The sequence below is a fragment of the Thermobia domestica genome, chromosome 18, assembly GCF_964235325.1.
Source record: "Thermobia domestica chromosome 18, izTheDome1.hap1.1, whole genome shotgun sequence".
NCBI lineage: Eukaryota > Metazoa > Arthropoda > Insecta > Zygentoma > Lepismatidae > Thermobia > Thermobia domestica.
In genome coordinates this window covers 30,082,917-30,109,824 of record NC_137471.1, presented here as the reverse complement: position 1 = coordinate 30,109,824, position 26,908 = coordinate 30,082,917, and the positions used below count along the sequence as shown (strand labels likewise).

General features: G+C 34.9%; 1 protein-coding gene across 3 annotated transcripts in view; it reads right to left on the bottom strand.

The window, feature by feature from the left end:
* The window catches only part of LOC145675726 (uncharacterized), a 1,359,799-nt gene that overhangs the window by 29,915 nt on the left and 1,302,976 nt on the right, over positions 1-26,908 (bottom strand). For all 3 annotated transcript variants that reach the window (XM_081746346.1, XM_081746345.1, XM_081746348.1), the window contains 5 exons: positions 22,128-22,298; positions 16,920-17,216; positions 10,735-10,983; positions 5,659-5,810; positions 1,831-1,977 (listed from right to left, as the gene is read on the bottom strand). In XM_081746346.1, the coding sequence (XP_081602472.1) occupies positions 1,831-1,977; positions 5,659-5,810; positions 10,735-10,983; positions 16,920-17,216; positions 22,128-22,298 (1,016 nt within the window). The remainder of the gene's footprint in view (positions 1-1,830; positions 1,978-5,658; positions 5,811-10,734; positions 10,984-16,919; positions 17,217-22,127; positions 22,299-26,908) is intronic.

Here is a 26,908-nt window from a genome sequence, read left to right as displayed (position 1 = left end):
TACAGAAATGTGTAAGTAGAATTACTGAGCGTGGTTTTGCAATATATTAAAGTAATTAAACTGAGATATGATCTAACTCACTCACTGTATGGCCCATGGAACCCAGAAGTTTAATGCCGTATTCATAAAAGCTCTCCGCTGACTCCTGTCCTTAGCCTCAGAATCCAGCTGCGAGATATATCTTAATAAGGTCCTTCAATCTGCGCCTAGGTCTTTCTCATGGTCGTATCCCGATTGGACTTTTAGTTAAAATTTTGAAAGTGTTCCTACTTTCTTCCATTCTGGCTACATGATCTGTCCACCAGTGCCTCCTAGACTTGATACCCGAACAATGTTTGGTAAACGGTATAAATTATGCAGTTCCTTGTTATGAAATTTCCGACATTCCCCAATCCCATTTCTCTTGGGTCCGAATATTAGCCTCAGGATTTTATTCTCAAATACTTTCAGTCTGCGTTCTTTCCTCAGCGTAAGCGATCATGTTTCAAAACATACAGTACAACTGGCATAATTATCATTTTATGTATCTTTAAATTCTTCGACAGAATTCGAGACGACAAAAGGTTTTGAACTGAATAACAACATGAATTCACTGATTTCAGCCGACATTTAATTTCTTCGTGGATATGATTTTGGTCTGTTAATATTGATACTAGATATTTGAAAGTATCCACTTTGTCGAAAGTATTATTTGGTATTTTGACGATTCCATAATTTAGTATTACAATCCCAGCGAGCTTCTATGAATATAGTTTTCTCTACATTTGCTTCTAAATTCATGTCCCTGCAAGCGTTTAATAAGACATCCGCATTTCTTTCTATTATTCTCCTATCATCTCCTATCACATACGCTACAACCTGGTGAATAACAGCTTAAGCCCTGGTTGTTATCTTTGATTTTCCTTATAGCGTACTCCAGAACAAAGTTGAATAATAATGGCGGCAATGCATCTTTTTGTTTCAGACCATTCTCGACGTGAAAGCTCGTGGACAGGAATTATCCTACTCGGACTTTATTTTTGGGATTCATTTAAACGCATTTTAATTAATCTAACTAGCTTATTCGGCATTCCAAATTCCGTAAGAATGTTGTAGCATGTTTCCCTCCTAAGCGAGTCCTAAGCCTCTCTAAAATCGATACATAATAGATGTACTGGGGTATTGTACTCCCACTTCTTTCCGAGTATTTGTCGAATGGTAAATATTTGGTCGATAGCTGAACGATTTTGCCCAAATCCGCACTGATCATGATTATCTGCACTGTTTATTGTGCATTAAGGAGCACAAATAGGTGAGTACTTCAGTTTCAATGAATACATATTCTATAAGTAATACTATAGTTGTCATGAGTATATATTCTATAAGCTATACTATAGTTGTCATTAGTATATATTCTACAAGCTATAATTTAGTTATCATAAATACATATTCTAGAAGCTATGCTTGAGTTATCATGAATATATATTCAAAAAGCTATACTTTAGTTACTATGAATATATATTCTAGAAGCTATACTTTAGTTATCATGAATACATATTCTAGAAGCTATATTTTAGTTATCATGACTATATATTCTATAAGCTATATTTTAGTTATCATGAATATATATTATATAAGCTATTTTTATTATTTCCATTTTTGGCATTAGGTTATCATCTACATATCTTTTCATGAATTCAGTCAGATTATCCCGTGAAGGTACTCTGCAGTTTGCAAATTTTTCTGCATTTTGTTCGAAGTTTCAACATTATTTTATTTACTTATTTTTACACGTGATAAAATATTCGTATTTCACTAATATGTGTATGTGAGCAAAGGAAACATACTTACTTTAGGTTGTCCATAGACAGCCCACGTAAAAAATTTGATAAATTTCTATACACTGTAATAAGCACCTTGATTGTACCATTTGAAACAACTTCTGAGCTATGAGTTTCAATATGAAAACTCATTTGATCTGTAAACCAGGAAGGATAGCTGTAAATAAAAGATGAAAAGAAATCAGTTGAGTATAACAACTACCATAGTAATACTATTCATGGCTTTGGATTGATTGTTTTAACAAAAGAGACACTGACCAAAGCTTAAAACCCACTTTATTTTAAATTATAATTTGTAACTGTTTCGGATATATACCATATCCTTCTTCAGACCTTCTTCAGACTGAAGAAGAATATACTAGTTATCCGAAACAGTTACAAATTATAATTTAAAATAAAGTGAGTTTTAAGCTTCGGTCAGTCTCTCTTTTCTTATAACAACTACCATTACTATTATTAGAAACAAAATAATAATAATAATAATACAAAACTACAAGGATTTCGTAACTGGCCACCGATACTTACATGTTGACTACTGTGAAGCTCACAACCGAGGTCATGAAACTCACATGTGGGCTTCACTTTCATTCTGCTTCGTGCTGTGAAATTTACGCAGGGGCTTCGGTATCGGCAGTATTGAACGGTTTTATGTAGCCATGTGGCCCTGAGGTAAAGAAGTCCTTAGTGGTCTGTGGCGCGGATCAAAAATATGGTTTCTGCTCATGTAGAAAAACACATTATGGCTCCTAAGGTCGACATCGACCTTCAGCTGTGGCAGTCAACGTGTTAAGGACATAATTTAATTCATATTTATATAACTTAAAGTACCACAAAATTATTAATATTGAGGCTTATGAAAAATCTTATTTCTGAGAAATTAAAATGCTTTACACTCTAAATAAAATGGTGTTTAATTTATGGACGCACATTACATATGTCTACCAAAGAAGTTCTAGTGCAAAGTGTTTACAGTAGTAGATCGTTCAGAAGAAGAGTCATGTGAGAAGTTTTTCTTTCAGGCATACTTCCAGGGCGATGAGACTTTGTCGCCCGGAGTAGGCCAACCGGAGCAAAAGTTAATTATATTGCATTACATGGAACTCTTGTACTTCGCACACCACTTAGCAAACAATATATCACATATTAAACTCCTCTCATTCCCGCAGACATAACTTTCGGGAAGAAAAGCCTGTGTTCAAGTACAAGGAATTTACATAAATAAGAGATTAAATCTCGTCTTTTTTCAACTGCGCACACGAGAAAAAGCGCAAAATAACATTCTGAAAAGTGAAAATACTTTTCATATGAGTTTCCCAGAGCTACTGATAAAGGCGACAGACATACCTGAAACAGTCAGTGACAGTAAAATATGTTTGGAGGCAGTAAGTTGTTACATTTCTTTTTACAAATGATATCATTCAGATTATGGCTTACCACTACCTTCACCCCCTAAATACTTATATGATATTCATCCATTTAAATTTCTGGTATTCCTTGTTATACTGTTATCAAGAAATTTCTTTGACTGGAGTTTAGTGTTTCCTCTCGATGCCGAGACTATGTGAGACAGGATCTATTGCTGAAAGTACAATTTAAATCACAACTCGGGTTTATATCGGAAGCAGTTCAACCTGGAACCACACACAAAAAGCACGTCTATTTTAGTCATTTGGTAACTAAACTAAGCATTGGAATGGAAAGGTAGGCTCTAATAGACAATACTAGCACTGATCTGTGCTTCGCTGCGGTCACACGTTTGAATAAGTTACACAGAAAAATCATTTAAAAAGTGATGCACAAGATAATTTTTTTATTGTTGATTATCTCGCGTGTGTAAACTACTGAAATTTTAACTATTAGGAAATCTCTCGTAAGAATTCAATGTAAACTTCGCTTGCAAACTGTCACCGTTTCTAATATTGTACCGTCGAAATAAAATTATAAAACTGCTTTTCACACTTAAGGTATAAATTTACGTAGAAAAATAATTAAAATTTTCGGTAGTTTTGACATGAGAGAACGGCAGCCTACAGAATTAATAGGCCACAATAAATTTTCTACGAGAGTCCAGTATTTTCTCATAGGGGCAACCAAACTCGCTGTGAGCCTTCTTTTCCTCACCCCCTTCCCCATTTCCAACTGTCGTCTGAACTGTTGCCAAATCAGATTTTTTTTGTATGAAAATAACCACGTAATATAAGCAAAAACTCACAGAGCTGTAAGGTTAAAAATAATTGAATAAAAAATATAGATAAATAGACAGAGGTGTATATATATGTTTTTTACGGAACTCCGAAGGCACACAAGCCCCCTGATTTTTGTCGGACTTGCTTCTCTCCCTCTCTCATTTATGGGCACCCCTGGATCAAAGAACATATGGGTATACGGACAAAGGTGATATGTCCATGCCGTAATTTTTGCAGGTGACAACATTCAATGCATCTCACAAATCAGAGGTTCATGCAAAACTTTGTTTTTATTAATGGAATATTTACTGGAGGTTCTTTTGTTTTAATGTAATGTGCACCAATTTCAAAGATACTTCGGGCATTATCCACATCAGCCAAAACCTGACTTTCGGAGAAAAATGGACATATCACCTTTGTGTAGATACCCATCGAGTGAAATTAATTTCTATTATATACACAAAATTGCCCTTCCATTTGACACTTCGTGGATGATCAAAAACTGAAATAATACTTAACACTATCTTAGCTATGTAGTTGTATAAACTTTATCGCCAAAATTCTCTACTATGCTAAAAAAAATAAATAAATAAATAAATAAATAAATAAAAAATAAAAAAAAAATAAAGGGTAAATAGAATCTACAAATAATGTTACTTTTCCGCACTAGCTTTATCCTAACTTTCACATTCGTTCCTCACATGGATCTCACAAGACAAACGAGTTATATCTATTAAATGTTATTATTGTTTAATAGAAGAAAAGGACTTTTCTTTAATGCTTGCACTCCTAAATTCCATTTGTTATAATTTCGACGATATTGTTTTGAATATATGCAGTATACAGGGTGGTAAGAAACTATTTGAACACACTTCGGGAGCTGATTCCTGACACCGAAACCAGCAAAAAAAGAAAAAAAGTTCTCTGAAACTTTGGTCAGTGAGGGATACTTTCGGCGATATAAGGTGCCGAAAGCGTGGGGAAATGAACTTCAGAGGGCTGTAATTCAAAAACAATTAATCGTAGAGAGTGTGGTATAGAACATGACACTCAAAGTCATAGCGGCTCGATTGAAAAATGTATGTTTCAAACCTGTGCGAGGAATTCCCCAAAGAAACGTAAAGATTACTTGTCAGGTTATAGGGAATACCTACATTCCTTTGTGGAATCCCTCGCACAGCTTTGAAACATACATTTTTCAGTCGAGCAGGTATGACTTCAAGTGTCATGTTCGAAACCGCATTCTCTATTTTGCGTTGTTTCAGAATTACAGCCCTCTGAAGTTCATTTTCCCACGCTTTTAGCACCTTACATAGGCGAAATTATCCCTCGCTGACTAAAATTCCAGAGGATTTTTTTTTTTTTTTTTTGCTGGTTTCGGTGTCGGCAATCAGCTCCAAAAGTTTGTTCAAATAATTTCTTACCATCCTGTATATGTATTTATTGTATATATTATCTGCTGTTAGCAGATTTTTGAAGATATGAGGCGTTGCGTTAATGCAAACCTTTACGAAATAAGTCCCATATTTTATTAACGCAATACCTTAATTAATAAAGACGAGAACATAAATCATTTTAAAAATACACATGCCAAAGAAAGAATTGTTTTTTTCCCCTGGCGACGTGATTTTAGTAAGTATTCTCATATTTACCTTTTATTAGGAAATGGTATGAGAAAATCTTCGTAGCTTACGAGATCTATTAAAAAAGAATCTGTATGAGATAGTTCAACGTTCACACGAGTTGACATCTCTTCTAATACCATTACATGCTCTTTTATCTGCTGCTGAAGGTCCACCACTTTCTGAAAGAGGAAGAAAAAAGGTACATAAGTACATGGATGTGAAAGATGTACAAACACATTTTCTTTGTACATTATGACCATTTTAAAGAAAATATATATGTAATATCTGATACAGGTTAGATTTTAAAAACGCGAACTGTACGGTAGTATAATGTAAAAGTTAAGAGTTAAACAATACCTGATTGTATTGTAAATATAACGTAAAGGTTACATAATGTTAAGTGATACTTGATTGTATGATAAATGTAACAAACATGTTAAACAATTCTTGATTATGTGGTAAATATAAAGCTTACATAAATAGTGTTAAACAATATTTGACTATATGGTAAACATAATAAATACATATAAATAAAGTTAAGCAATACCTAACTGTTGTGTTTCTTTCATCTTACCACAGCTAAGATGAGTTAACTTGTAATTACGTCATTCCTGAGTAGGACATGTCCTTTAGCGCGTAATATCAAAAGCATAATCGCCTATGTGGCAGATATGTCAAACTCAGTATTTCAAATTGCCAAAGGGTTATCAGTGTACAGTACGGTCCGAAAGTCTTGTCACCTCCTTTTTCTTTGTATATATGTATGTATATTTCTACTCCATTTTCTTTTCAGGTGGCTGAGATCTCTCTCTTGTGTGTGGAAGAACGTGTATCTACAGTGTGGATGATCGTATTCGGGTAAGTGCACGGAATCATCAACGTCCACATACTGGGGAAACCATTAGAGATATGCAACAGGATTTTGCAGCACGATTTAACCAAGAAGCTCTACCGAAGCGAACGATACTGCGATGGCAAGAAAAACTCTTCCATACTGGATCCATTTTGAATAAAAAAAGAACAGGCCGATCATCAACACGACAAGAAACAAGTGCAGTAGTAACGGATTCTGAGATGAGATCTCCCAAAAAAATCATTGGGGTAAAGATCCTGTGAACTTGGGAGTTGCAAAAACAATTATGATGCTGACATACATAAAAAGGATCTTGAAATATTTTTTGCCATCATTCGTAAATTAATTGAGTGATGAGAACATGTGATGAAGACATGAAGGTTGCTCAAATTTACTCAATGTGTTTGTGAAGCTCCCAAAGCCTGGCAAAGTTTTCTTCTCAAACAAGCGTGAAATTTATAGATCTTGTCGGAATAGGGGAGTGTTTGAAGCAAGGAAAACCTATATTATTATGAAAAGTTAGGTAAATCCCCAGACATGCTATGATATGGACTGCAATGTCCAGTAGACACCTGATAAAGCCTTTCTTTTTTGTACAGTACAGTCAACCAACTTTCTTACTTCCAAATGTTGCAAGACTAGTTTACACCATAGCTCCAACGACTGAACATTGTTGCTGACTTCAACAGGATGGACCTCCACCCCATTACGCTCTTCTCGTTAGAAAATTATTGGATGAGATGTTACCTCAGAGGTGGATAGGGAGAGGATCAGTGCATTGATTGAATGGACTCGTGCAACAATTCCCTGTGGGGAACAGTTAAGCAGCATGTGTCGAAATAGCGATACCAGTCAACTGAAGATTTAAAGCAAGTTTTGAAGGAGACATTAAAGGAAATCACACCGTCAATGCTGCAGAAAATTCCACAGAGGATATGGAGCCGCATCATATTGTGCTGTGACAATGATGGTGCCCATACTGATGTTCTGGACCACTAAACAAGTTTACAAGACTTTCGGATTGTATTGTACAATAGTGTGGGTCGCAAGAAAAAAATTATCATACTGAATAATATTTTGAAAAGTGAGTAAGTAAGTAACATCTTATCTAATACCATAGTTCATTAAAAACAAAAACAGAAGAAATATATGGAACACAGTTAGTAGATGGACATCTGTTGCTTCTTTCCAAACATCTATTTTTTTTTTTTTTTTTTTTTTCCTGCAATCAGCTTTCGGATGTTTGGATACATGCTGCTTGCACTAACAATTTTCAGAACAGAGGACAGATGAATGTCTGTTAACCTGGATCTTAATAGGGTCTTATTCCTTTTAATACAAGTAAGAAAAGTTGTGTTTACAGTGATACGAATCACCGAACCTGGAAATCACGTACAACGCAAATTAACACGTCGCAGGTATGTATTTATAAAATTTCGGGATACGTACTTTACTGCATTTTTTTTTTGTTGTTGTTTTTTTTGTTTTATAATTGAATCGCACTGATTTTCTATTAATTCCGTCTGTAAATGGACTGGCACTTTCACAATGTTGATTGAGAAAGTAGCAGTTTACAGGGAGATCTCATCTTCGGTGGATTTAATATAGCAGAACTTTTCTTAGAATTCAGCCTTCAAACACTGAAGCTTCTCGGCAAACGTTTTGCACAAAAGACACTCCCTTGATTGTATATCTAATCTTTGTTCTTTAGCTGTTTCTTCTGGAGAAGTTACTTAAATTCGAAAGTTTCCAGACAGTATGAAACAAAGTTCTTTTTCTAGAAAGCGTTTGAGTAAGTTAACGTAGGATACATTTCTTCTAGAAAATTTTTGTGGAAGTTCTTATAAAATAAAGTTTCTCGTAGAAAACGATTGTATAAGTTATTGTAGGGTACATTTCTTCTAGAAAACTTTTGTGAAAGTTATTCCTAGAACGTAGGGACTTACTTCCATACTATGGAACAAATGGAGCAAAGTTTCTTCTATAATTCATTATCGTAACAATTGTTTCTTTCCCCTGTAGTTTTATATTAAAACATGTTAATTTGTAAAACACGCCATAAAAGAAAGAGCTCATAACTACAAAGGATATGAAAGTAAGTAAAGTATTATTTTGTTATTTATAATAATAATAATAATAATAATAATAATAATAATAATAATAATAATAATAATAATAATAATAGCAAATTTCGTCTCTCACTCAGCTCCAGAACCTTTCGGCAACCATAAAGCAGGATGTCCAGAGCACTTCTGTGTGAAGAGGAACCTCAGAATGTATGTTATCTTGGAAGATTTAGTTGTTGTTGGTTGAAGTCATGATATCGTATGAAGTAAATTCCTTACTTTCTCAGATTAAACCGAGAATAGAAGAAAAAATATTCAAGGGCCGTGACTTCGACAGGCCTGATGTATATCTTTCCTTCGATCAACCGTGTTTTTAAGTCGTCCGCATCAAGTGTAACGTTACACTTTGATTCCCCCTTGTAAAACACTCTGGAAGAAAGCCTGCTTGCTTGTATGGTAAGTGTAACATAAACATCGTTAAACCATATTTCATTGTATGGTGAATATAAGAAAAGTAACAAAAATAGTTAAAACAATTAAATAATATTAAACAATACCTGATTACATGGTAAATAGAAAAAGCAGGCAAACAAGTAAGTTTAAACAACACTAATTATAGTAGTAAATGTAACACGCAAGCATTGGCAAAGCTTGAAGGTAATCTGAAACCCTTGGAATACTCAGCGTATTTAAGGAAAACAGCGTATTTTTCCTTTTGTTCTCTGTGCTTTCATTTAATTATCAAAGGTAGTTGTGATACTACTCAAAAACGCGTTAAGAGAATCCCCTCGTGGCTACACGGTTAGTACATGCCTCTTTAGCACGGAAGACCCAGGTTTGATTCCCGGTGGGAGCTCAGGTGGTCTGGATTTTCTAGCTAAGCGGTCCTTATCTCATATTGTAATGTACCACGTCCTTAGTTTATAAACAATCACATGTGCTCCTGTTTGAAAACAACCACTACATGAATTTACGATGGAATATTACACCTCACGTTGGATTAGTGTATGAAGAAGCAGACGACGGACTGTCAGCAAAACCTACAAGTCACATGACGACATGGGAGCAGCAGCGCCACCGCCGCCCGGAGCGCCTATATAAAGAAGAAGATTCGACGGACAGTCACCAGCCTGCGATTAGTCTCCTCTCCTCTAGCTTGCTTGGAGCTCTAGGAGAAACCCAATCTCAAAGCCTATAGTTTGCTGCGTAACTCTAGGCTTCTCTTCCACCTGGCTTAGCGTGCTCGGAGCTCTGTCAGGATCCCAAACTCAGTTGCTTAGCCTCCTTCAGGGCTCTATGACTTAATTCCCTCACTGCTTGCTTCGGAGCATTGGGGTTTCCTATGCCACTCTGCTTAGCCTATTTCGGGGCTCTGTGACTTTTATCCCCTTCACTGCTTGCTTCGCAGCACTGGGGTTTCCTATGCCACTCTGCTTAGCCTACTTCGGGGCTCTGTGACTTTTATCCCCTTCACTGCTTGCTTCGCAGCACTGGGGTTTCCTATGCCACTCTGCTTAGCCTGCTTCGGGGCTCTGTGACTTTTATCCCCATCACTGCTCGCTTCGCAGCACTGGGGGTTTCCTATGCCACTCTGCTTAGCCTACATCGGGGCTCTGTGACTTTTATCCCCTTCACTGCTTGCTTCGCAGCACTGGGGTTTCCTATGCCACTCTGCTTAGCCTACTTCGGGGCTCTGTGACTTTTATCCCCTTCACTGCTCGCTTCGCAGCACTGGGGTTTCCTATGCCACTCTACTTAGCTTGCCCGGAACTCTGTAGAAATCCTTCCTTAAGGCTGCAAGATCTTGGGCTAACTTTTTTGTAGCTCACATCTAGAGAAAGTTACATTATAGTATTTCTGTAAATACTGTTGTATCATATTAGAGAATAATAAAAGCCAGTTCTGCGACTCGATTCCGGACTCTGCTTTACTCAACCTACTCCCTGCGCGAGCACAATTTTACAATATAGTCTCGCTGCTAAGAGAGATGCTAAACACTAATCGAACAATAAAAACGAATGCACGGGCACTGATTGCATTCCAAAAAAATTGATACTTTTATTCACTCAGGAATAATCGGAAAATAAGAAGTATAGCTACAAAGAAGTGACGTAGGAACTGACAGAAACGACTTAACAGGATTAAAACATATAGTCTGTTAACAACTAAGTGTATGACACTTACCTGCTTGTTGAGTAAGGAATAATCAGAACTGAGAAGTATGGACATGATTTGAAAGAAAGTTGGTGACACCAGCGGAAAATCTTGAACGAATTTCGGGTTACTTAGGAACTTCTGTACTCCCTCTGTGATCTCCAAAATCTTCTCACCTTCTCCTGGGTACAACGGAGTATGATTCTGAAGAAAGTGAAGAATTTGATGGAGAGTTGCATTGCCCGTTGTGTTTTCGAAGCCCAACATCAGCCTTCGAAACTGAAATGAAATGCTATGTATAAATACTTTACGAAGTACTTTATTTTGCTACTTTTATATATGATTTGCATTGTCAATTATTAAACTTTTTTTTTTTTTTCGTTTCGACTAACACTGATCACGTTAAAATGCAAAACATGGAAAATACAACGGTATACTGCAGCTCACCGAAAACTCGTAATTTTCTGAATTAAATACGGTTATTGAACTTGCAATTAACTGATAGTTTTGTCCCATACAGTGTATCACCCAGCAGTACTATGCAAATTTTAGCAAAACTGTTTATATGAATTGTATAAAATTGGGTAAAAAATACCGACAAAGCATAAGGATATTAACAAAAACCGGGTATTCACGGTGTATACCCTGTTACAATTACCGTTAGAAAAAAATATTGCTCTGTTGAAACTTACCTTACTGATGACATATACAGAATGTATTCATATATGGCAACTGTAAAGGTTAATTGGGGAATATCCTCACATTGTAAGCTATGAACAGGCAAATAAATATGAATATGAATATTTGAAGCAGATTTTATGGCAAGAAACTGTATATCATAATATCCTTTGCAATGGAATATGTTGTTAATCATATCCAAAAATATATGTACTCAAGATTAAAAAATTGCCTTTTCGGGGTGAATGCTTCCTTCAGACAGACAGACAGACATCCTTTTGGCAGGTATGTTGCTTGAAGTAACGAGCTTTATCTTTGCATTTTACGTTGATATTTTCTTGGTGTGTGGTGCTGGAGTCGTATGTGGTGTCCCGGGGCCGCAACTGTTGCTAGCTCCCTGCCGGGTCTTCTGTGCTGTTTAATCGGACGAGGGATCCAGTACAAGTGTCTGCGTGGTTCCTCCGTTGCGATGGTGGTTGTGTGTGGGAAATCGGATCTTCTTATCTGTCGTCAGAAGAAGGTTGACTGATGTTCTCTCACTACGGTTAGGAATGGTAAATTGAGATCCTCATGTATTTGCGCCACCCTGGTATTCCCATGTATGTCCTGACATAGCCCTAGCAGCCTTGTTCTGTACTACTTGAAACTGCCTGAGGTATGATTTTGCAGCATGGTTCCAAGCTTAGTGTGCATGCACCAGGACTGATCGGATACACATCTTGTATACATAGAGTTTTGTGTCATGATTTAGTTGCGGACTCAGGAAGAGCGGAAGTAGGGCTTTGAGAAGACGAATTGCCTTCTTTGGGGTGAAGGAAATGTGGCTTAGAATGCAGAGAGCTTGTCAAGGAGGATTTTGACGGTTGTGATTTTCTTATTCAAGTTCTGCACTTAACAACAGTGACTTTACAACACTCAGTATTCTGAATCCTATATTTAGTTCGGATCTCGTTGTCTTGAGTATTTTTCAAACTGGTATTGCATTGGTTGGCAGCAAATATAAGTTATGCAACCTTGTATATCGTAAATGACGCTTTGGGTCTTAATCATCTTATCAAGTGACTGAAAGTTAAACATCTTGTCATATATGTGTCAGACTGCCTAAATTCGAACTAGGAAGCTAGAAAAAGTACCATAAGCCAAAAAAGGAGGTACAAACCATTATTAAAAAAAAAAGAGAGAGAGAGAGAGAGAGAGAGAGAGGTACAAACCATTTTTGTTTTCATATACAATTATGTTTACATGTTGTTCTTCCTTCAATCTTTTATTGTGATCTTATGATATGTTGTTACCTAATATCGGTTCAGTTTAGAAAATTAAAGTCATACAACTACCATTTCGGGTATTTTTGTTTTAACTTCACAGGACGGATAGAGATTTCAAGAAAATCGTAGACCTTTACGTTGACGGTCCTAATACCCCTTCTAATTGTCACAGGGACATGAGCTATATCTCGTTGTGAAGGTTATGGAACGCATATTCCAACGAGCTAACTTAAAAGAATAAGAAGAATTTATATATATATATATATATATATATATATATATATATATATATATATATATATATATATATATAAATGAGATTTTTTTGTTTCTGGAAATTTGTAAGATTCTGGCAACACTGTTATTTGCTCATACACAGGGAAAAAACTTTTCACGTGTACAATAGACATTGGCTACAATCATGTAGAAAAGTGTGAAGGGCAAAAGTTCAATACCAAGTGAGAAAAAAAATTCAAACGTGTTTCCTACGAGAATCATTCGGTACATATTTTTCGAAACAATTTGGTCTACCCTGGCGCTTCTAATTGGCACAAAGATATAACCCATACCTCGTTGGAAAGCTTATGGGACACAAATTCGAACGAGGTAACTTTTGTGGCCCCGTGTCCACCCCGTAAAAGAAGATGAAGAAATTTAAAAGATATATTTTCTCGAAATTGGCAACACTGTTATTTGTCGCGCGCAAGAATGACCTTAAAAAGGGTATCATTGGTTAGGATGTTTATTTATCTTTATTGATACCACTTTTTATGCTTGTAGCTCCTTTGGAGCTGGAGTTTCCCTCCCCCAATGCTAAGGAGGAACTGGAAACATCCAAATTTTAGCCCCTATTCTTCCGTTTCTGGACCCTGATGTGGATAAAACGCACACCGTTGGAACATTTCATCCTTCCTGAAGAGACAGACATCTAAATCACCTCTCTAGGTTAATTAGGAGCGGAGCGATGGAGATTTAAAGTGCGGGCTCAGCCCCTGAGCCGTTCGTCCTGTTTAATGCACTAGAAAATGATCATTTTCATTATATATATATATATATATATATATATATATATATATATATATATATATATATATATATATATATATCGTGGCAATATTTGATATAGGAAACTTGCGGATAGAACATCCTGATTCTAAGAATAATTTCGCGATATTCATTTCGTTATCTAAAAGGCATAACCATACGACGTTAAACTATATATTTTTTTCAACTTAATCTTACAATTTTTACTGGCAAACTTGTACATTCAGAACGTTTGGGTTCGTGTCGGAACCGGTTAACTGAAAGCTTGGCAACAGTACACTACTGATGATAATCCCACGAAACAATCCTTGGTGAATTGAGAAAATAAAAACAAACAAATAAATTAAATAAGTAAATAAACTAAAAGAATCTTAGGATACGAGACAATAGCAAAGAAAAACCGGCACATTTTGTTAGGAATAACAAGAAAACAACCGACGATGATCTAGCAAGTGATCCTTTGTGAATTGAGAAAATAGAAACAAACAAATAAATTAAATAAATAAACAAAACTAAAAGAATCTTAGGATACGAGACAATTACAAAAAAATCCGGCACATTTTGTTAGGAATAACAAGAAAGCAACTGAAGTAAAATATTTCAAATTGTAAAAAGATGATCCTTACTTCACCGAAATGAAAACAAATTGAGAGTCAAAAGAATAAATGGTTTATTGTTTTAGGTATCAAACCAAAGTATAACTGGAATAATTTATTTAAAAAATCTTTGTCAATCTTCCTTTTGATGTGCTCTAACAATTTTGATTTGTTAATTAAGATCTTTATGGCTTAATAACGGACCTAAAATAATGTACAAACGGACTTCCGACGTGCCCTAACGAAGATATAAAATGTAAGAATATAATTAATTATGAAACTGAAAATAAATGTAATATTATTATTGGTATGAAATAAAATATGATGATTAATAATTATGATACAAAATATAATTTGTATATACAAGGGTCGTCTAAAATGTGTAAAAATTAACGGTCCAGAGTTCTTTTTCTTTCAAGTAGTAAACTAATAAAAGAAAAGTCCGTTGAGCGCCTATACAACGGAATGTTGTATACTTGTATTGTATAACTTGTATTGTATACTTGTATTCGAGCAATAATTGGTTTATAAATAGGTACAAGCCAGTTCATTTTATAGAGGAAGAAAAAGAAGAAAATATAAGAATAATATATGTTTTTTCGAATATATAATTGGAATGTTGATATGTAACCAGAACGACGAACTGAAGGTTGTCATAGTAACAAACAAACACGATATTATGTAATGTAATGTCATAGTCTCGCTGCTATGTTGTATGTGAGTTAATGTTTACGAAGCTTCAAAAGATAATAAAAGATTTAACAACGTAATTAAGAATCGTATTGCTCGAATACAAGTATACAATACAAGTTATACAATACAAGTATACAACATACCGTTGTATGTTTGCAGTTGTTGTACGGACACGATGTTCTTCACTAAAGTTATATGGTCTGAGAGTGAAGCTACCAGTGTATCCCCGAAAACACAAGTAACCCCGAAGACCACAAGTAAGAGAAAGTGTAAGTGAAATTAGAGCATTTAATATTACTCAGAACAATGCAATTTAATTAAAGAAAAAAAGCTATAAACTCACCAACACAGACTGACGAAAGACACAAAACGATATTTTTCATAATACGGGGAAAGATCAGAAACTAAGATTACAATGCTAATATTTCTGGAGTTCCGTCTGTTATAGAGGAATGAGGAGTATGTGGTAATTATAATACATGGAGTTGGCAACTGTGCAGATTTGCAGCCACCCACCACCTACGGCGCTAGCTGCATATAAATACAAATGGCGACTCATTTGGAAAACTGGTCTCGTGAATATGTCCGCTCAGTTATCCGAATTCCGTGGGCGAAACATGTAACCGCGGCTGAAATTCACCGGCAGCTGGTAGAGGTTTACAGAGAGACTGTAATGTCTCGTCAGCATGTCCCAGAATGGTGTCGAAAGTATGCGGCTAGTAGAGAAAACGTCACCGACGTGAAGTGCAGTGTCCGACCCAGCATGGCATCAACAGATCTGAACACAGCTCGCGTGAAGGATCTAATTCAGGACAACAGGATGATCACGTTACGACAATTGGGAATGTCGTTCGGAAGCGTTCGTCACATTGTGCAGAACGAGGCGGTGAAACACTTCACAACAACATGGCTGAACACGGAAGGACAGGATTTTTACCAAGAAGGAATTTTCAAACTCATCCCACGATGCGATAAGTGTTTCAACCGATATGGAGGCTATTGTATGTTCTAGCGTTGACTGTATTGGTTGTATGAAATAATATACCGGATGTTTCAAAACAACACCGACAACGTTTGGGAGATGATTCTTGGCACCAAGATAAGATAAAAAGTATATAGACCAACCTGGGTGCACAAATGCTTCCTTTCGGAACTATAGTTTGCCGAAAACATGAACAAATTTTCTTTAAAGGTCCATAGATCCAAAACTATGGGGCCTACCGTAGTCGGGTCAAGACTTCACTTAGGAACTAGTAGGAACTCGTATGAACCCTACCCAAATATCTAAGATTCAGAATCCTGCGGACTTTCGCAACATTTTTTCTAGAGGTAGTACTTTAAATTATATGCCTGTAGCCAAACTCCCTCTATAAAAATTGTTGTATGAGTACTTTAGAATTCTGAAACATGTATTTTTGGATAGCGCACATATTAGTCCCTAAGTGAAGTCTTGACCCGATTACGGTAGGTTCCATAGTTCTGGAACTAATGACCTTTAAAATTCTGTTTTTCATGTTTTCGGCAGCCTATAAAGACAGAAAGGAAGCATTTGTGCATCCAGGTTGGTCTATATTTTTTTGTCTTATCTCGGTGTCAAGAATCCCCTCCCAAACGTTGTCGATGTTGTTTTGAAACACCCTGTATATGCATTTCACTAAAGGATTTGTAACCTTAGTTTCTGACCATTCCTGGTATATATATACATACTCGAAGTACTACTTACATTAGCATCTATAGCGATAATAAGCTCAGACTTGCAATTGGAGAGATCAGGCATAGACCATTCTGGACGACTAGAGTCTACTAAGCTACACAATCGAGTGCTACTTACATTAGTATCTATGGCGATAATAAGCTCAGACTCGCAATTGGAGAGATCAGGCATAGACCATTCTGGACGACTAGAGTCTACTAAGCTACACAATCGAGTGCTACTTACATTAGCATCTATAGCGATAATAAGCTCAGACTCGCAATTGGAGAGATCAGGCATAGACCATTCTGGACGACTAGAGTCTACTAAGCTACACAATCGATGTGCTTCTCCGTGGTAGTTTTGTGGACACTGTTGGATGGACAATTGAGCGGGAGCTGTTGAAGGCCATGAGATGTTGTATGTCTTTGTAGATGGACATAGAGGCACTTGAGTTCTATCAACTACTTCCAGTTTCATACTTCTGTTCTGGTTACCCATTTTTCCCGTCCCAGTCACAATACAAGTATAGGTAGCAGATTTCTGGAAAGTAAAAAGGTCAAAATGAACTAATTATTATAATTCTTACGAGTATGGAGAAGTTACAGTAAGTTTAAAAGCTATATATGATATACAGATACCAACGAAGTAATTATCACAATCTTTTAAGAGTATAGAAGAATTATAACAAGCTAAAAGGTAATATATGACAAAGAAAAAGTATACCATGATATAATTATCACAATCCTTACACGAACATAGAAAAATGACAAGTTTAAAGGATATATATACTATGACTAGGGCTTGAAAAATCCACTCGCCTGCTCGCAAGAGGCGAGTACTTTTTTACATTTGTCGAATAAAAGTCACGGCAAGTAAAGTACATTTGGCGAGTATAAATACTGTAATTGCAAAAATTGTCCAGCTTGTACATTTTCTGGCTGGCTAGTACTTGCAAGCAAGATTTTTCAAGCCCTGCCTATGACATACCGAAAAAGATGTACCATAAAGTAATTATCACAATTCTTGTGAGAATACGAAAAAATTGCCACAAGATTAAAAAGCATATAAGAAAAAGATATATTATGAAGTAAATATCACAATCTTTATACCATTATGAAAGAATTACAGGATTAAAAGTCATATATGATATAAAGAAAAGAAATGTACCATGAAATAATTAATACGATCTGTACTTATAATTCTAAGGTGACAAAATCCTATATATATATTTTTGCACGAAACATTGGTTACGAAAGAGGAATAATCCCAAATCAAAAATACTAGCGTTTAAGCAAGATAGCTATTAATTGATCTTGCGTTCTGAGTTTACACGCAATACTGGCTGCCGTCTATGAAATTAAAGGAGAGCGGATCTCTGAACCGTCTTTTCTAAAATCTCTATATACCTAGGTAAAAAATGTCCTGAGTTACTGACTGATCAACGTCCAGGACAAATCTCTTAAGCTAGAAACTTGAATAGACTTCTGCTAAAGTTTATACAAAGTTTAAATTTCTGTAAAGTTTATATAAAAGTGCTAAAGTTTATGCATGTCTCCAGAGTAGAAAAGATAGTACCAGTATATTCTATCGAGGAGTATTAGCGTAAACGTGGGTGTACGTTTTAGCTAAAAAATAAATAAAATAATATAAAATAAAAACTTTACCTCAAGTATCCAAGAAAAAGTATTTCCACAAATAGTTTCGTTGTAAGGCTAGAAACATCTTCACTGCAAAGGTTGGTAAACTGTACTGCTCTCCAGACTATATTTTGAAGAATGTTGGTATCCGATGACTCCTGAAGTCTATTTACAAGAAACTGATTTTTATTTCCGTCAGAATTCATCCAAAGACAAAGTTTTCAATATATAGTCTGAGGAGCAGCAGTTTACCAATCTTCGCACTGAAAATGTTGGAGCAGCAGCACAGTTCACAAATCTTCGCACTGAAAATGTTGTTAGCCTAACGAAGGCACTGTCTACGGAAACACGCTTCGTGGAGTGCTTAAAATGAAATGAAATGCCTTACGTCCCACACTTATGCTGGCTAGATTAAAGGAGACAGTGATGATTATACATGAATAAAATGGTGGAATGAAGAAAGTGGGAGGAAACGGGAGAATCTCGAGAAAACTCACGCACAAGTGTTTGTCCACCACAAAGTTCACAAGGCGCGAACTGGGATCGAACAAGGACCTCATGCACCAGAAGTAAATCTCTACCATTGAGCAAGTGTGCGGCCCTTTGAGTGCTAAAGGTAAGGTATTTAACTTTCAAATTAATCGATATATATCCCATCATTTCTTTAAGTAATCATGTGTGTTTAGTCCCACCATTCTAAATCTTGGTTGGCCAAATCGCGTTTCTATCATGTAATATTCTGTAAGTTCTAAAATCGTAAACTTCACTATCAAACAGGGTTATGAAGTAATTAAAAATAATGTTTTTTTTATTATTATTATTATAAAAACAAACAAAAAACTTTGTTTATTTGCAATATGCTGGTTTCTATGGTTTAGATCAGGTTTCTCTGGTTTATATCATAAACGACTTGTAATTTTCTGGATAATTTCACCTAAATCGTATGTGCCATGCATGTAACTAGTTATCAACTTCATGCTCGTTGTTGAAAACTTCAAACAAAACTACCAGCTTACCAGCCTTTTCGATTTCCAAACGGTTTCTAAGGATAATTGAACAAAAACGAAATTAAGAAAATAAATAAATAAATGAAAATCTTTCTATGACAGCTGTAGACGCTTGTTCAGTTAGTAACTGTACGATAGTGAAAAATAAATTGTTGCTAGTTTTCTATTTGAGATTTCTGGCTCTTCCACCATTCACATTTTGTCATCTGTGTCTTTATTATACTAGAATTAAAATCTAGCTCGTTAAATAGTTTATTTTTACCTCCAAACTTCAAAATCAAAGAAAGAGTCATTAAGGAATATTGAGTTCTTCAAAACTTATTCAAGACTTTTCCATATCTTACTTAGTGCAAGATTTAAGAAGACGTAACATCTTTAGATTTGCATTGATTGCTATCTTCGAGGTATTTTGATAAACCTGATATAGCCTTTTTTTTATTATTTAGACTCTTTTATGTGTTGCTTTAACGTAGTATCAATATTTGCTTTTGTCGTCCCTATATAGGTGGAATCACATGACAAGGAATCTTATAAAAGCAGCTTAAAGTATCTTTTATACAAATTAACTTTTATATTGATTTAATAACCTTTCCATATTCCTAGGGGTTTTAGGCGAACTTTTAGGTTCTACTTTTTTTGTCATTTTCCATTTTTAGGTTATGCGTTTTTACTATTTTCCATTTTTAGGTTACGTTTTTTTGCTATTTTCTACTTTTCAGTTATGATTTTTTTTTTTTTTTTGCCATTTTCCACTTTTAGGTTATGCTTTTTTGCTATTTTCCATTTTTGGGTTATGCTTTTTTGCTATTTTCCACTTTTAAGTTATGCCCTTTTGCTATTTTCTGATTTTAGATTATGCCTTTTTGGTATTTTCCACTTTAGTTTATTTATTTATTTCCGAATCCAAAGTCTGAGGATGTATGTCCGAGTATCACACTCGAAATATTGGAAGAACAATTGACTGAGGAACCTTACTAGGTGTATAATTTGAAATATTTATATTTTCATTAACACATCACTCAATAAGTTCGTAGGATGAGATATAGACGTCGCCACTATTCACGAATTTATATGATGTTTAGGAAGTAGTAACCTTTAAATGATATGTGTCAAAATTTCATAACAATCTGACGTTTAATTCACAAGTTACAGAGGTTTTAGTGATGCTACTATTGTATTTTCAAAACAATGGGAAAAACCTGAATTTCGTGCGTTGATAAAGCATTGCCTTTTAATGGAAAAAATACCGTTCAAGCAAAGCAATGGCTTAACAAGTGCTATTCGGACTCTACTCCATCGAGACAAGTGGTAGAGAAATGGTTTGCTGATTTTAAACGCGGCTGTACAAACACCGATAATGCTGAACGCTCTGATGCTTAAATTTGGCAGTTGTTTCAGGAAACAAACAAAGAAAAAATCCACAAAATAGTTTTGGCCGTCGTAAATTTAAGTTGCGTGAGATAGCTGACACCTTAACGATACCAGAAGGTAGTGTGTTCACTATTTTTGATGAACTTTTGTTCATGAGAAAGCTCTGTTCGAAGTGGGTACCGCGTTTGCTCACAGTCGACTAAAAGACACAAGGCGTTGACGATTTAGAGCGCTGTTTGGAGCTGTTTCAGAGGAATAAAAAGGATTTTCCATGCTGTATGTGACACTGGATGAAACATGGATTCACCACTACACTCCAGAGTCAAATCGACAATCATCTGAGTGGACAGCAACGGGCGAAAGCCTTCCAAAGCGACCAAAACCGCAAATGTCAGTTCGTAAGATTTTGGCCTTCATATTTTAGGATGCGCATGATATTTTATTACCTTGAGAAAGGAAGAACCATCACTAGCAAGTATTATATAGCATTATTGGTGCATTTGAAGGAACAAATTGCGAAAAACCGACCCCAAATGAAGAAGGAAAAGTGCTCATTCACCAAGACAGTTCACCGTGTCAAAAAACGATCTCAACAATTGCAAAATTGCACGAATTGCACTTTTTGAATTGCTTCCTCATCCACCGTACCCTTCGGATCTGGCTCTCGGCAAATACCACCTGTTTGCTGACTTAAAAGAATGCTCCATATTTGGCTCCAATAAGAAATTATTTCCGAAAGTGAAGCCTATTTTGAGGCCAAAGATAAACCATTCTACAAAAAAAGGCATTGAAATGTTAGAGAAACGTTGGAATGCATGTATCGCTCTTGAAGAAGACCATGTTGATGAATCAAGTCAAATTTTGCCTAAAAGTTGTTGTTTTATTGCTCATCCTACGAACTTACTGAGTGATGTGTTATGTTGGCGAATTTGTATAAGTAGATATTTGTAGTAAATATTCGTAGCAGTTCCATACATTTGCGACATTAATGAACATATATTAGGGTCAGAGACGTACGCAGGGAGTAGGTCCTGGGGGTCCGGACCCCCCCCCCCCCCCCCGAAATTTCGACTTTTGTGTAACTTTAGCCTAATTTTAGGGGAAATTTTAGGAATGTTAATATAAAATACCCTCATATTGAGTTTGGAACCTCTCCCCCCCCCGAAATAAATTCATGCGTACACTACTGATTAGGGTGATGAATATGATTATGGAGATATTATTATTATTAGTGTCTCTCTATTCAAATAATCTCTAAAAGTTGGGACGAATTATATTTCAGGCCAGTATTTCACGCCAATACGTTATATTAGTTGGTCAACTGTTGTAATTTTCTTTCATTATTTTGCATGGTTTTACGTATTTTTTTAAAAAGTCTGGTAATGCACAAGAGAAAGACAGAAAACACAAAGAAATAAATTATTATTACTTCCTACTTGGGCATTTAATATTTTGAGTATGCTTCCAAATGGATAAAGATCTTCGGCATATTCACTGCTTTCATTCATCTTGAGGAATTCATTATCTTTCAGCCAAGTGTATCCAAAGATTGCGTTCTCACGTTGTCTGTCGTTTGGAGACATGCAGGTAATATAAATACTTTGTCCCTAGAATAAAAAGAAAATATATTGTGTTGAACAAACAAAAGCAACAAAATCTTCGTATTTTGTAGTAATTTAATAATGATTCAGAATTGAAACACGTAAAGTTCACATTTTATCATAATTTCGGTGGCCAAACTTAACTAATAAAACTTTACACACACATACATTTTATATGATATATATATATGCCTTTTGACAAAATCCTGTCACAAGGTAATTTTTTCTTTTACTTACATAAATTATCGGCATAATGTCAAGTAATTCTGTCACTTTTTATCACTTTGTGAAGTGCATTTTGTTAGGGGCTTCTGAGGATTGCAGCGCTTCCAATCGGCATTACTACGAACTAAGAAATAAAGGTACTAAATAATTATTTAGTTTAGTAGTATACATTGCAAATGCTTTAAGACAAATAACTTCGTATTCTGTCAATTTCTATAGTTTTTTAATGTATTTTTGAGCTCGTTTTACCCTTCGTTAGTCTGTTTACAAATAAATACAAAGTAAATAACTTTTATTAAATAACTCTGATCAATTTAATTTTAGTATTAACCAAAATTCAATGTTCCAAATGTTAAATTTTCGGTCCCAAGCTATACGACTGTTAGATGAAGGAAACATAGGTCGCATATGTTTTAAACACATATTTTGCGTCGTTCGTTTAGTTTCTCCATGAAAAATTAACCACGCAATATATCATATAAGATCAACCAAAGCTCAACAATGTATATTCTGCAAGGATATGACACTAATATGATATACACTATTCATTGTTATTATATTTTAATACTATATATAAACATCAACTTTTGATAATACTAATTTCTCCATATTCTTAACTTCACTAAATTTTACCTTAATTATCAGAACTTAAAGCAGTTCTTATTACATAGTAATGAAAATTGCTTATCTTAATTTTAATCAATCAGATAATTTTGAAGCTAATTTTAATTTCATTCTAAAATGGAAGAAATTTTTTATTTGAAATGAACCAGAATTTATGAACCCTTTGGACTGACAATTTTGTAAACTATTTAAGTTTTGTTAACTTCGTGATATTTGTCATGCTACTTCCAAAGATGAGGAAGATGGACTTACTTGCTCTTCTCAATTATGAAGTTACTTGTTCTATATAAAAGTTGTTCATTAAACAATTGTTAAGAATGTTGGTTTAAAAAAAATGTTGTTGTATGTTAGCATACAATGTAAGTGCCTAATAGATTCGTCACAAATACCAAAAAAAAAAAAAAAAAAAAAAAAAAAAAAAAAAAAAAAAAAAAAAAAGAAAGAAAGAAAGAAAGAAAAAAAAAGAAAGTTTGAATTTTTTTTAAAAAAAAAGTACATTCATAATGAAATACATAAAAAAATAATAAGCAATGTAAAAAAATAAACATTAATATTGTCTGAAATATAGAATTAAGAATTAATTTGAGTTCGTAATATGTAAGCTACATTTGAATGACAGTTGATTTCTCTTAAACATTATCAATACTGGAGGTGGTATATATATCTATATATAAAATAACTTTTAAGTAATTGTGAGTGTTATTATTAATTAAAACTAAACAGAGAGCAACACCTAATTGTGAATTTCAAGGAAATGTTCACTTTTGTGCTTTGCGCATAAGAAGGTAAAATTAATCTCATCGCCTGAGTGGCCTGAGACTCGTGTGTACTTTTTTTAAAAGTATTTTCCTTTGTACTTGTATTCCACCTCTGCATTGCATGTTATATCCTAACAACTACTAAAACAACGAATAAAAATTTCAAAACATTTGTTTGAAGAACATAAATGAAAATTTTCATTCGTTATTTTTTCTGGCATTAATTTAAAATTTAATGAATTATTTTTTTTAAAAAAATGGCCTTAATTATTGATTTTAATCTGTAATAATTTTTAATTAATTTTTCCAACTATAGTATCAGTGTTTCAAAAGTAGATTCCATCTCCGCATTTATGTTATCATTGAAACCTGAAATGGTAGAGTTCCACAACTTTCCAATTTCTACACTAAAAGAGGACATGGTCGAGTTCCACCACTTCCAATTTCTACATTTGAAATCGGACATAGTTGAGATCCGCCACTTCAAATTTCTAAATTTGAAACCAGAGATGGTTGAGTTCCACCACTTCCAATTTCTACATTCGAAACCAGGCATAGTAGAGTTCCATCACTTAAAATAATATGGATATGGAACCATCGTTAACTTGCAGGAGAGCTCTGATTCTTTTCATGAATAATTTCCAAAAGAATATTGCAAGGTTCTACACGTGCTCTCAACATCACGTGCTGGCCTTAAACAAATTGAGACGGCAACTATGAAGAACACATCGTCAGCAATCAGCAAATAACGAAGATCAATAAAGTCAACATCATTTCAGGATAAAAGAGAGCTCCGTCACTTGGATACCTGGTCTTCACATTATCCATAACACTCTCTAGAACGCCTAATCTCTAAGAGCTCCTTTGCTAGACGTCTAGCACCTGTCACTCTAGGTTGCTTCGTCTCTAAGTTTTATCCTCGTCTCTTAGTTTTATCCTCAGTCTCTGAGAGGTACCTATACACACTCCTCGGCCGCAAGAGCCTTGGATCCTGTCACTCTACAACGCTTGGTCTCTGGATTCCTACAAACTCACCAAACAAACTACAAATCTCTAAGAAGAACTTAATATTTGGACTGCAATTACTTATTACTGTACATAGGAGAAACTTTTTTTTAGAGATGCAAGGGCTCGGAAAAAAACCGGCTTTTTTGGAAAAAAACTCGGTTTTTTCTGCTTTGCTTTTTTGCTTGGGAAATTTTGGGCTTTTTTCAAAATTCTGCTTTAAATCGATAAAGCAGACTTTGTTTCGCTTCTCTATAACACAGAAAGTCATTTAATTAGTGGTTGATGCCGATAATAATATAAAACCTCGAAAGTAAACCATGAATTTCGAAAAGATATTTTAAACAATTTTACTTCAACATTTTTACATTATGAATTCCAAAGGATTAACCAATGTATATAATAAACACATTTTAACCTCCTATATACAAAAGTAAGCAGAGTTGGCAAGAACCATGGTTGTTTCTGAAAATGCCAAAAACCCGTTTTGGGGGGGCAGTTTAAACCAGGCTTTTTTGGGATTGAAACCAGGTTTTTTGATTTAGATATTTTGCTTTATGTATTTGTATTACATATTCACAGAAATAAGTTTGTTTCGCCTTGGTGTTATTATTCAACAACGGGGTTATGCTGGAAGAGGTCCCATAAGCTTAAAGAAGTCCGGTCAGTAAATTTCTTAAATTGAGAAACTCCCGCCTTAGCCATCGGGAAAATCCCGTCATTCTTTTAAATGTAAAACAATAACGGGAAAATCCTGTAAAATTTAATTTGCATGTAAAATTTAAAGGTCAACGTATTATAATCAGTACGCTAAAACTGAGTGACACACAATCATAGTCAACGTCTTGCGAATAAAATCAGAAAAATAAACACACTGCTGAACAAGACTGCACTTATTTAATATAAAAACACATTTACACCTGACGTTTCGATCTTCTATCCAAGATCCTCATCAGACGTACACTCACGTCTGATGAGGATCTTGGATAGAAGATCGAAACGTCACGTGTAAATGTGTTTTTATATTAAATAAGTGCAGCCTTGTTCAGCAGTGTGTTTTATTTTTCTAAAACTGAGGTATTAAATTACAAATTTAGTATGTAGGTATCATTGAAAGTCCAATCCAAGCTAATGTTGGAAGCTAAGTAGGCAATCGATAAATTTTACCAATTTTAATCAATATATTTAAGCAACCTTCGCTTCTTTATAAAACAACAGGCATGCAGAAATATATAATTTGGTTTCGTTTTGTATGTTTAGGCTTAACATCCTTACGTAATACCGAGGTTATCAAGGAGAAGACTTTCGCTTAAAGTGACATCCGAAAGAGTACTTGGTTTACACATGAAAGAAGGGTTGTGGTTCGACCGAGAATTGAACATGGGACACCTTGATTAAAAGGTGAAAAGGAAATAAGACTAATGCAAATGGTTTGACATGTGAAACGTCACTATGAAGTTCACACGATTCACATTTTTGTTCTTTTAATTTTTTTAGTTTAAACCAGTTATTTAAAAAAAACAGCTGGTGTAAACGAGCCAACCCTAAGAGTAAAAACTTCTTTCAAAAAATACACAAATAACTAGCAAAATTGTATGTAGTATTTTTACTTCAAAATATTCCATACCCTCTTTTTGAAACAAAATAAAATTAAAATAAAACATAAGAGAAATACTTAGATTTGTATGATACAATTAAAGGCTGCACATGGTTCTGTATATTCTTGAAATTCTACAGTCAAGTTTTTTATAACCACCATCAAGGGCGCCCATCAGGGGGGTTAAGGGGGCGCTTGCCCCCCCTAGAGGAAAATGTACTTCAGAATATTGAAAATCCAATAGGATTTTTACATTAGTTACAGCAAAATTTGAAACTATTTTTGAAACGTCGCTTATACTTCCCCTCCTTGGAAACCACAACATGGGCGCCCTTGACCACCATCACGGTTTACCCAGTCCTCAAGTTTTCTGAATTTTTAACAAGAGGGATTCAACATATCATTAC